The following is a 12,775-nucleotide window of genomic DNA, read 5'->3' as shown; positions in this document are numbered from 1 at the left end:
CCGAGCCTATTCTCAGGGTGTGTTTCTTGAATATTAGATCCCATTTCCTTCCACCCACAAGTATGTTTCGGCCCTTCCCTTCCAGGCAGGGTGGTGTCTCGGGATGGTGCCTGGGTTAAGCCTCCCAGGTGGCGGCCGCCGCTCTGTCTGCTCACAGCACACAGGGCTCCGTGGTGGGCTGCTCTTAGCATGGATGGCTGATCCTTTTTCTGGAACTCAGCTGACTGAATGTGGGAGGCTGTGTTCATTTTTCCTGTTTCATGGCTCGTAGGACATCACGCTGATGCCAGGAGAGCCTGCTTTCTTGAGGCAGTTGTCCTCACTGTGCGCCTGCCTTGATATTCGGGCCCTATCACCTCACATGTGCCGCTCAGCGAGAACAAGCCATTCGTGAGTCTCTGCAGGGTCTCCTGAATTTGGTCTCCACGTCAGGGATGCCTGACACATGCCACGTATCCTATGCATGACTGTTCTTTCTTCCAAAGGTAGAGCCACGATGCTGGCTGGCAGCCTGGTGGCCACAGGGAGGGGTTCCTCTGTGGTTATTCATATCGATCCTATTTTTGGTTCAATGCTTACAGACTGGGAAGAAATCTGCTCAGGGTACTTTTCTTTGTTTTTCACCAACATGAAGTGGGCTTTTCGGGGGAGAGATTACGGAAGACAAAAGCGTTGGCTCTGGTGCCCTCTGGTGGCTGAATCGCAATATCACCATCTCCCCAGAAACTCAACTGCTGGCTGGGGACAGGTGTGTGTGTTTGCAGGATCCACTGTGACATGTGCAGCTCTGCTCCCCAACAAGTGTTGGTATACACTGATTTTAGTTTGATTAGGTTAAATTTCCAAGTCTTCGGGCATTTAGTCATTTTTTCCTCCTCTCCCTTCAGAGAACTCTAAATGCTCAAGCGATTTCAAATCAGAAATATGTTCGACAGTGCCGTTGGTATCTTGGGTCTGCCTAGAAAATGTATTATTCGATGTTGAAGCGATCCTATTTGCCACACTTTGTAACATGAAGTTTTGGTACGCAACACTGCCGAAGGATTGTAGGTATTGGGGTACAGCATTCTTTTTTTTTTTTTTTTTTTTTGCGGTACGCGGGCCTCTCACTGTTGTGGCCTCTCCTGTTGCAGAGCACAAGCTCCGGACGCACAGGCTCAGCGGCCATGGCTCACGGGCCCAGCTGCTCCGCGGTATGTGGGATCTTCCCGGACAGGGGCACGAGCCCGTGTCCCCTGCATCGGCAGGCGGACTCTCAACCACTGCGCCACCAGGGAAGCCCTGGGATACAGCATTCTTATCGCTGGCTCACAGGACAATACGCCATGCTTCAGTTTTAAGGCTCATACCACCAGGTAAAGTTGCATTAAAATGAATAAGTCATGACGGTCCCCTATTTTCTTTTATAAGATTATAAATAGCTTACCCTTCAAACAGTATTATGACTTCACTAAACAAGAGAACAAGCCAGGTCCCATTTACTGGGGCGTCCGCAGTCAAACATAGGGTTCAGGTTGAGGCACAGGGAATATTTTCTTTACATGAAAATAAGTGGCTCCTCTTCCTGAAGAAGATCCTGACCACTGCCAGCCAAAAAGGGTGGACCCTAAATTTGGGAGATTTTCTTCTTCCTGGTTTAAATTTATTATCATCATTGTTAATAATTATTAAAGTAAGTCATACCTGCCTCCTCACTGTTTCTCCTGTCCATACCTGGTGTTCTTTTTCATGCGATTAAAAGAACATGTGTAGGGCTTCCCTGGTGGCGCAGTGGTTGAGGGTCCGCCTGCTGATGCGGGGGACGCGGGTTCGTGCCCCGGTTCGGGAGGATCCCACGTGCCGCGGAGCGGCTGGGCCCGTGAGCCATGGCCGCTGGGCCTGCGCGTCCGGAGCCTGTGCTCCGCGGCGGGAGAGGCCACAACAGTGAGAGGCCCGCGTACCAGAAAAAAAAAAAAAAAAAAAAAAAAGTACCTAAAAAAAAGAACATGTGTAATGCTGCCTACATGGAGCGCTGCTTCTTAGGACGGGGGCACCTGTTCCCTAGGCTTCCGGAGACCGGGCCACTCTCCCTCTCCAGCACGGATGAAGGACGCCTGCGCAGGCTGCTCGCTAAGAATTAAGAGAAGGGGCTCAGTGCTCAACCACCAATCTCCTCTCCTGCTGTCTGGAAACCCTGTGGCATCTGCCAGGCTCCCCAGTCTTTCCTTCCCCTGCTCGAGGTTGCTTCCCACCTGGACTTCTTTGCCTGTCTGTAAGCTGCCTTTGCACTTGAACCCTTTGCAAGTCTCTCCCATTGCCTGGTCTCCATTCTGCAGCTTTGACTTGCACTCGAGTTTCTTCAGTGGCACCCCGCCTCCTGCCCCTCGGGGCCCCGCACCCCATGTCGGGCTGTGCCTATAAGCAGGCTGCCGCCCTTCCCTGCACCTCTGCTCCTCACGTGGCAAGGAAGAAGGTGGGATGGACCCAGCCCCCAGGGGCTTCCGAAGACATCTCCCAGACCCCGACCCGTGTCCTCTGGTCAGAGAAGCTTCCCCTTTTATCAGTTTTTGGAGGAAAAAGAAAAAAATGTGACTTCAAATAAAAGTTTTTTAAAAACACAATGGACAAGATGATCTAATACTCCTAATATCTAATCTTTCTCAGACACTTCAGAATTTCCTTCTCTCCCACCCCCTCCTTGGGAGGGAGGCAGTAAGTAACACTTAATAGACAACATTGTGCACTGCCCTCCAGCTACCAGCTCTAATGGGTGCTGGGCAGCTGTCCCAGGCCAGATAAGTCACATTAAAGCTGAGAACAAAACCAAAGGGATTGGATTTCTTTTTTAAATTAGGAGGAGAAAAAATATGGTCTGGGTTCCTGGAAGCCGTTAAGATGCTTTTAAAAGATATCTTAAATCATCACTCTTATGCTTGCCTTAGTTTCTGAAACTTCTTGGGCAGGTTTCTTCTTTGTTTTGGTAGACAGTTGTTCCAAATAATGGTATGGAATTTGCCTACCCTGGGGTCAGGCTGGGGCATGGGTTGGGGGGAAGGTATTTATGAAGCATGTACTGAGCTTCAGGGACTGGATGCAGATGAACTGGGGGAATCTTTTTTTTTTTTTTTGCGGTACGCGGGCCTCTCACTGTTGTGGCCTCTCCCGTTGCGGAGCACAGGCTCTGGACACGCAGGCTCAGTGGCCATGGCTCACGGGACCAGCCGCTCCGCGGCATGTGGGATCTTCCCGGACCGGGGCACGAACCCATGTCCCCTGCATCGGCAGGCGGACTCTCAACCACTGCGCCACCAGGGAAGCCCGAACTGGGGGAATCTTCAAGACAACCCCATGTCCCCATTCTGTAGATCAGTGGCTTTGAGAATGTCAGGTCTCATGTCCACAGAGCTGGTAAGATAAGAACCCAGCACTCAAACCAGGTCTGGATGAGGACTGAATTTTTAATGTTCTGCAAATATGGAGCCTGTAAAGGAAAGCTTTAACTTGGGAATTTTTTCTGGGGTCCAGGAAAAGTCCTTCGTAAATAGGGGTAACATATTTTCTCAATGGGGAAACTTATCCAGGACAAATGAGTAACTAGACAGGACGCTAGGATGGCAGGCATGAAATAGTACTGTCCTGGGCAAATCAGGCTGTACTGTCACCCTTTTCATCACATGGGCCAAATTCCTATGACACCAAGAAGAAAGGCTACAACTAGAAGAATCAGAAGTAAGTGGCAGGACCAAGAACTGAACCCGCGTCTTCTTCTAAAAGCCCTGTTCTCCTCACTACATCATACTCCCCTCCTGATGTGCTCTCTTCACAAGCCCAAGGCCATGACCCAATTCCCTGACCCATATGACAGGGCTCCGGTCAGCAAGGGGGATGGAGTGTGGAGATAGGAAAATACAATTTTGTGTTGGAACTGAGCAGATTTTGAGAAGGAAAATATGCCAACTGCATCTTAGTTCTAAAACCAAATTAGAAGCTTTTGCGTAGTTGGTGAGAACTTCATGAATCAGACTTATTGATCTGTAGGTTAAAAGAGAGTGGTCCCCTTTCCACTTTTTTCAAATCCCTCTGCTTTTCTCCATCCTCCATACACTAACTGAAAATGAGTGTACTTGTTAAAGCACTGCTGATGCCAATGGTCTGAAATAACCAGAAAGCTCAAGTACATAAGTTGTTCCCAGCTGTAGGAGAGTGAACTATATTAACCATGCTATTTTATTGTCCGTGTTTCTGACACTTTGACATCCGGGGCTTTGCTGGCCCTGGAGAGACTCCCCTTCCCAGGGTTAACCAATTCCTAGAGATAGTAAATGACTGGCCTTCTAGAATGCCTTTCATATGCCAACTAACCAATCTGCAGCCTACTCCCACCATCTCCTCTATTGGGGTCTCACACTCTGGGCCACTATCCACCCGCCCTAATCACCCCAGGGCAGGCACCAGATGAGCCCAGACAACCGGACACCTCAGAGCCTGCTGGAACTTTTCAAACGAGTCAATTCCAAGCTTGCTTACTCAGCCCCACCTATTCCTTCCCTCCAAAACCACAGTAAAAGCTCTCATCCATGTTTTCCCCTCACTCCTTCTGCCTCCTGACTGACCCTGGTGCTTCCCCATGTGGCCCCCCATGGCCTGGCAAGCCCCCTCATCTTGGGAACCGTGAACAACTCTTTTCAGTGGCAATTGTCTCCTGATCGGTCAGCTTCATCATATCTGAACCACAAGAAAGCCTACTTTAATTGACGTATAGCTGATGTACAATATTACATGTTACAGGTGTACAATATAGTGCTTCACACTTTTTAAAGATTATACTCCATTTATAGTTATTATAAAATATTGGCTATATTCCCCATGTTGCACAATATATCCTTGTAGCTTTTTTTTTTTTTTTTTTGCGGTATGCGGGCCTCTCACTGTTGTGGCCTCTCCCGTTGCGGAGCACAGGCTCCAGACGCGCAGGCTCAGCGGCCATGGGTCACAGGCTTAGCCGCTCCGCGGCATGTGGGATCTTCCCAGACCGGGGCACGAACCCGTCTCCCCTGCATCGGCAGGTGGACTCTCAACCACTGCGCCACCAGGGAAGCCGTTGTAGCTTATTTTATACCTAATAGATTGTACCTCTTAATCCCCTACCCCTATCTTGCCCCTCCCCCCTCTCTCCCCCCACTGGTAACCACTAGTTTGTTCTCTATATCTGTGAGTCTGCTTCTTTTTTGTTATATTCACTAGTTTGTTGCACTTTTTGGATTCCACGTATAAGTGATACACAATGTCTTTCTGACTTATTTCACTTAGCATAATGCCAAGTCCATCCATGTTGCTGCAAATGGCAAAATTTCAATCTTTTTTTATGGTTGAGTAGTATTCCTTCATGTATATATATACCACATCTTCTTTACCCATTCATCTGTTGATGGACACTTAGGTTGCTTCCATATCTTGGCAACTGTAAATAATGCTGCTATGAACATTGGGGTGCATGTATCTTTTGGAATTAGCGGTTTTAATTTTTTTGGATATATACCCAGCAGTGGAATTTCTGAGACATATGGTAGTTCTATTTTTAGTATGAGAAAACTCCATACTAAAACCTCCATTTTAAAACACACACCATCCCTTCTAAAAGTCACTTGCTTGCCCCCCCCACCCATTTCTTCCTCCTTACAAATGGTCCTAGTACATGGGAAGAGCAGCAGTGGGAGAAAGCATGGTAGCTCCAACCTGGAGCTTTATTTTCACAAAGAACCTCTAATAGCCTGCTCTCTCCTCATTAGTTGTCCAGCAAAGCAGTGAGAAGAGACAGTTTGTTCAAGAGATACCCCAGTAAAATGTTATCTTAGTGCTCTCCGGGCACACCCCACAGTGAGCAAAGCAACTCCCTATGCTAAATTAGGAAATCAATACCACTGACAACAGCCATAGTCACTAATCACAGCCCTTCCATAGCCATTTGCCCCTGTAATCAATCATCAACATGGGAGTCTGGGAGCCGCCTAAAATACTTTTTAGTGAAAAGTATGGGGAAAATACATTAGAAATATGCAAATTGAGTTCACTCAGTTGCAAAAATAGAATTTTTAAAGAAGCTTCTAATAGTGAAGATATTAAATATAGAAAAACAGAATATTCCTAGTTAAAAGGAGTCCCAATAATGCTGGCATTTCCCACCCCCCCAACCATGGGCCACCTGTTAGTAATCAATCTTGAAATGTGTTCAGAGTCCTTATTTGTTTCAAAGTTAGGAAACAAATGTGTTTCCCTGGGAGGACAAAGTCCATAAATATTTTAGGTAAGTGAGAGAAGTGAACTGAATTCATCCCCAGAACATCTGTCTTTCGCAGTTAGGACAAGAAATCTCCTCTGCCCACATCAGCCTAACAGCATCTGCCCGGTAGGTGTTTGGAAACCCAGAGGTGAGTGATGTGCACTTGATTTTTTTCTTCTACTCACCCTTTAGCCAATGTTGCTATGCCAACGTCAGTCAACTTCATTCCTACACCTATGGGAAGAGAGAGCAAAGACGGGATTTGTGTTACACGGGTCTCGTCAGAAAAGAGGGACCATCTATTCACAGGGAGGGGTAGCATCAGCCCCATCATCATTTCCCTTCCTGCATAAACACATACTTTCCTCCTTGTTTCCATCAGCAGAAGCTGACAGCCTTTCAGACGTGCAACCTGCTTTACGGGAGCATAGTGGGCAAGGCCGGCTTCTGAGGCAGCCGGCCAGGGGAGCAAGGGGCGGGGCCTGCTGCCTCACCACACATGCCCTTTACAGCTCCAGAAACGAAAGTGCTGTCCTCTGCCTGCCTGGACCACTGCCTCTGCTGGAGGAGGGAGGCCTGTCACTTGTCCCAGGAGTTCTCTCCCCAGAAACGCTCTGATTTGGGCTTAGGCCTGTTCTGTGTTCTTCATCAAAAGCGGAAGCCCTTGTACAACAGTGAGAGAGTTCAAGGTGGCCTTTGTTCAGTTCAAGGCCAGACTCCAGACACACAATTGCCCATCTCCAGAAAGATGGCATTCCGGTTCAGGACTGAAGGTTTTCTGGGTCGGCTTTAGACCCAGGGAAGCACTACTGAGTTATGTGCAGACTTTTAACCATTGGCCTGGAGATGTCACGCGCGGTCTGACCTTTTGATGCTTATCCCAACCTCTCTCCATTAAGCTATTGGAAGTTGCAGGAGAGGGGGCGGGACACCCAATCAACAAAACAGCTGCCTGAGCTTCCCACGCTGGTCCCTAAACAAGCCGTAGGCATCCCTGGTAGAATTCCAAGCACTCAGGAGTCCTTTTGCTTCTCCCCTCACAGCAGGAGCAGATGGGAGAGTGGCTAAGGAACCAGGGATTCAAAGAGAATGAAAGCCCTACTGTCTTGCAAGGTGGGGAAGGGCAAGGTTGCTGTCACCTTCTGCAATCGAAAAGCGCCATCCTTTCTCACCCAGGTCTGGAAGAAGGCAATCCTCTCTGATGCCCAGAGCGCGGACAGCCTCCGGCCTTTCCAGAATCTCCTTGCCAGACCAGCTACCGTTTCTGCTCCTGCCTCTCTAGGGTCGTGGCTGTAGGTACTAGCTCCGACGCTGTGGACTGCTGCCTTAATCTCACCCATGCCATCTAGTGACCGGCCTTTTACGGCAGGGCATGGGGTCCATGGTGCTACGCCACCTGAGCCTCGCCTCCTCTTCTCTGGACCCCGACTCTTGTCCCACCCGGGCCAGGCTGTGGTCACTATATTCCCCAAGGCCAGCCGGCGACTTGCTCACTGAAGGGCCTGGCGGCCCAGAAGCCAGTCTGGGCTGTGGACGAAGGAACCAGCATCCCTGGCAAAAGCCAACCCTGGGGGTCAGGCCTGATGGCAACCTAGTTCCATGGGTCTCCCTCATATGAGCACTGTTTTCTGAGGCTCAGAAAAGGGCAGCTAGGGACTTCCCTGGTGGCGCAGCGGTTAAGAATCCGCCTGCCAATGCAGGGGACATGGGTTCGAGCCCTGATCCGGGATGATCCCACGTGCCGCAGAGCAACTAAGCCCCTGCGCCACAACTACTGAGGCTGCGAGCCACAACTACTGAGCCTGCGCACCTACAGCCCGTGCTCCGCAACTAGAGAAGCCACCGCAATGAGAAGCCCGTGCTCCTCAAAGAGTAGCCCCGCTCCCCGAAACTAGAGAAAGCCCACGTGCAGCAATGAAGATCCAATGCAGCCAAAAATAAATAAAATTAAATTACAAAAAAGAAAAGGACAGCTAAAGCATTAATTTTCTGATTCAGCAATGTCTGCCTGGAGTGAGGCAAAAATACATGTCATGCTGCTGTTCAGACAGAAGCAAAGAGCCCTGCTTTTCTGCAGGGCACCTGGGAGCTAAATTAGACACAGCACTTTGGGGGAGCCAGTAAGCATTTTAAAAGCTTTCACAGTTGGCAACTAATTCATCTCATTCTTTCAAAGCTGCTAACAACTAAAGCACATGTGGAAATGCTTCACGTAGTTTTTATGACAGGAACTGGGCTTAAAAAAAAAAAAAAACGACTCCAAACTGCAAAAGCCCTCTTTGGACATCTTGTTTCGTGGAAAAGTTGTGCTTAAAAAGTACAGCTCTAAGCCGCATAGAAGTCCAATTTTCAAGAGCCATTTGGCAAAAGGTCCTTGAGCTTGGGAATGGCTTTTCCTCAATTCTCACAATTACCAGCTGTCATTGATGTTTGGAAAAGTAGAATTTGATTTTCAAAAGGAAACTTCTCTCTTGGTTTTCTAGTTTGCCAGCAATTCAGCAAAGGTTACTAAGGGTCTCTAGAGGATAATAATTTAGATTATAGTGTGCAGCTATTAAACCAAGTTGGGGATAATAGTCATCTACAGGTTGTTTCTGATAGAAGGTAGGAAGACGGCAGTATTACAGTTTGTTCTCCAGAACTTGAGTTCTTGGGTTATTTGGGTGACAGCTTCTTAGGAAGCCCAGTGGTCTCCGGTGTGTGCAGATCTTAGGGCCAAATCACAGGCTCACCTTTCACCCCACTGACCTGCAGGACTCGCCACAATCTCATCAACAAGCCGAGGCAACCAGGGAGAGAATAACTTAAGAGTCTGAGAAAGTGAGACTTGAGCTTGGGTTTGTTTGGGATTTTTAAATCCTAATTCCAGTGTCTTAGTAAAATTATAAAACGTGGGGATCGCTTAGAGAATGGATGTGTGATCTTGTGCCACAGTGATGATGACAATAGTAAGATCCTTCCCAGCAGCAGCGGAGAGTAAATAAACACCCTTAGGAAACACCATGCCATCACTTTCAACCACACACGTCATTTACGTCATTACGTCATTCCACTACAGCTGTTTACTAGTGACTGGAAGCAAAATTAACCGTGCACGAAGCTCCGGAGTGCTGCTTTTCAGTAGATGAACTGTATTTAATGCAAAATTAACTCTGAAGGAGGAAAGATGGGGAAGTCTCAACAGTTGCACAGTCTAATTAAAATAGCTGTCTGTTTAAGACCGTATTGTCTGTGTGTGGCAGCAAAGTCTCTTCAAAAGTGAGTAGGGCTTCCCTGGTGGCACAGTGGTTGAGAGTCCGCCTGCCGATGCAGGGGACGTGGGTTCGTGCCCCGGTCCGGGAGGATCCCACATGCCGCGGAGCGGCTGGGCCCGTGAGCCACGGCCCCTGAGCCTGCGCGTCCGGAACCTGTGCTCCGCAACGGGAGAGGCCACAACAGTGAGAGGCCCGCGTACCGCAAAAAAAAAAAAAAAAAAAAAAAAAAAAAAAACACGTGAGTGGCTATGTCTGGCTTCAACTTGCAGATCAGCCTCCCCTGCGAGTCTATAACATTGCACTTCCCAGCTGACCTCAGAGGAGTCCCTCACAGGAGCCTTTGACATTAAGGGATACTTGGAAATCTTGCAAATTTGTAAATTTGAGTTTTAGTGGAAAGAGTTTGGGGTTCAGAGTCAGAAGCAGTGTTGGAGTCTTGGACCCCTCTTCTTCTGAGTGAGCTGGGGATTAGATCATTATCTCCCAGCCTCTGTTTTCTCATCTGTAAAATGGGGATCATAACATCTCTTTGGCAGGGTTATTATGAAGATTAAACAAAAAATAGGGAAAAATGAGTGCAGACAAAAACTGGTGAAATCCACGTAAGGTCTGTAGTCTTGTTAATTACATCGTGCCGATGTGAGTCTCCTGGTTTTGATAGTGTACTGTAGGTATGTAAGGTGTTATCGTTAGGCAAAGCTGGGTGAAGGGTACATGGGGACCCCTCTGTACGTTTTTGCAATCTCTCAAGCCTATGGTTATTTCAAAAGTTTTTTAAAATAGGGAACTCTTACTATGTGTCCATGCTGCGCTAAATGTCTTGCTATCTCATTTCATCCTCCCAACCACCCCACGTGGAAATTACTGAGGCACAGAGAGGTAAGTGGTTTGCCCAAGGCTAACAGCTAGAAAGTGGAGGTGCAGGAAATAGAACCCACGGGCATCCTTGCTCTTCACCACCATGATGTATAGAGCTTGGGATTCTTATACGTGACAATGTCTGACATTAGTAGGTACTCAATTATAGTTCAGATTTTTTTCTTAAAGCATTATTATTTGGAAAGGAAAAGGAATAGGAAAGCCCCTGTGGCAGAAGCTGTTGGGACCCTGCGCATCACCCTCACCCTCACCCCTTCCATGCACACAGCTCTAAGTCCAGGTACCACCGCCAGCATCTCTTGGCCTGAGAACACGCTCTGATAACAGGCACCTGCTTTGCTCAGCGTGGCTTGCCCATGTGCTGGTGGCAAACGCAGGGGAGTTAACACCCCCATCTAGAACAGCCTGCTGCTGGTAAGTAAAGGGAGTTGGAGTATAAATACCCCTGCTCCCTCACTCCTTGGGTGTGCTAATTCTGAGAAGTGTGTTCTGCCCAGCCTCCCCCAGTTTCCCCAGCAGGCATGAGCTTCAGTAACACAGTGGTAACCGGGTATAAGGTACCCTATTGACTTTCTTTCCCTTCCCTGCCACACTCCCTCAGTCTCCTACCAGTGTTTCCTGGGATCCCCTCCCAAATATTTGCACTTGAACATTTGCGTGCAATAAAGGATTAACCTTGCCTAAATAAAGGATTCGTTTTTTGCCCAACTTTTTGGAGGTGACTGCTAAGCTCTGATAAGAGTGTCCAAAGAGGCTAGAGGCAGAGGTCAGTCTCACGAGCAGGCAGTGACGGCTCCCTAATAAAATCTCTGAACACCAAGTCTCAGGGGAGCTCTCCTGGTTGGCAGTGCCCCCACATCACTGAGGGGGGAAGCACTGTCCCCACGGCTTCACCAGGAGGGGACAAGTGGGAATTCCCACCTGGTCTCTCCTGGTGGGAGAGGTGGGTCTCTCCTGGTGGGAGAGGTGGGTCTCTCCTGGACTCTTTCCCGTGTGTCTCTTCCCTTCGTTGATTTGAGTCTGTATCTTGTCACTATAATAAACCGTAACCATGAACATAAGAGCTTTCCTGAGTTCCCTGAGTCCTCCCAGGAAATTAAGGAACTTGAGGGTGGTCTTGGGGAAACTGCAACTTTGTCTCCGGGCTGTCTCTGTGGGAAACCTAATTATGACATCCCTACTTCATACAACAAATGTATTCCCCAGAATGTGGGTATAAACTGAAAACATGCTGTAAATTCGCCAGCAGAGCCTGAAATCTAAAGCAACTGTGAAAGATCCTTTCGCCTATTAAGAGTGAATTCTTACATTTTAATTTATCTTTTGGTACATCTGGATTTTCACGTGTACGTCTGAATTTGTGCCTATTGAGGATACAGAGCGCCAGTTTTTGGTTACCTGTTGTGATGGGAAGGTGTTGCTAGAATGAATTATTAAAATGTACTTTGTTACTCCATTGAGTTGGTCGTTTAGGGCTCCTTTGTTGCTTTGTTTCTGATGAGACATTAGTAACACTTTCTGCTGGTGAAGGTGCTTATAGTCTGTACCCAGCAGACCTCTCCCTCTGCCCGCCCGCACCCCCCACCAGGAACATCCCAGGCCCACAGCATCCCTGCAGCCCAGGCCAAGCCGCTCTCCTCACCCTGCATGTCTGTGACCAGGAGGCAGCCACTTGTTTTCTGGTAGACCCAGTGCTGGAAGGTGCAACATTTCTGACCAGCCTCCGATTCTCTTCTCAAGAAGTTTATCTCCTTCCCATCCCTGATGGAATACTTCACAAATTCTCCAATCAGCTCTTCCTCCACTGTTGCGTATGGGATATTGTTCTCAGGTCGATGGATAAGGAAAATAGGAATGATCCTGGAAGGGAAGAGAACATGGGCACACATCGTGTTCTCAGATGGGAATAAAGATGGCGGGGATATTCTATCCTGACCTGGAGGAGTAGGGAGCTGCAGGATAAATCCCTGGGTTCCATCAGCTGTAGACTAAAAATTCCCCCAAAGATTGTTCAGTGGATAAAAGGATGTGTTCCTTTTATTTGTTCCTAGAGTTGGTGAGAAACTCCTCTTTGAGATGGAGTTTAATTGCTCATGTAGCAATGAATGCCTTCATTATAGGCATACCTCAATGACCCATTGGTCAGGTGACCAATATACCCATCCATCCAGCATCTATCCACCCTTCCATCCAGCCTTCCTTTCAGTCAACAAATATTCATTCAGTGGCTTCTATGTGTCTTCCAGACACTGTTCCAGAAAACAGCAGTAAAGAAAAGAGGCTCTGCTCTCAAGGATCTTACATTTAAATGAAGGAGACAGACCATAAACAAGCGTCTAGTGCCCTGTGCTATATGAAGAAAACTAAAGCAGTGGAGAGGAGA

General features: G+C 48.1%; 1 protein-coding gene across 2 annotated transcripts in view; it reads right to left on the bottom strand.

Annotated features, from left to right (window-relative positions):
• Nucleotides 1–12,775, bottom strand: part of ALPK2 (alpha kinase 2) — a 152,323-nt gene that overhangs the window by 9,241 nt on the left and 130,307 nt on the right. For both annotated transcript variants that reach the window (XM_079943519.1, XM_079943520.1), the window contains 2 exons: nucleotides 12,035–12,252; nucleotides 6,445–6,493 (listed from right to left, as the gene is read on the bottom strand). In XM_079943519.1, the coding sequence (XP_079799645.1) occupies nucleotides 6,445–6,493; nucleotides 12,035–12,252 (267 nt within the window). The remainder of the gene's footprint in view (nucleotides 1–6,444; nucleotides 6,494–12,034; nucleotides 12,253–12,775) is intronic.

Source organism: Stenella coeruleoalba, assembly GCF_951394435.1.
Source record: "Stenella coeruleoalba genome assembly, chromosome: 14".
Taxonomy (NCBI): Eukaryota; Metazoa; Chordata; class Mammalia; order Artiodactyla; family Delphinidae; genus Stenella; species Stenella coeruleoalba.
This window is presented reverse-complemented; position numbering and strand designations above follow the sequence as displayed.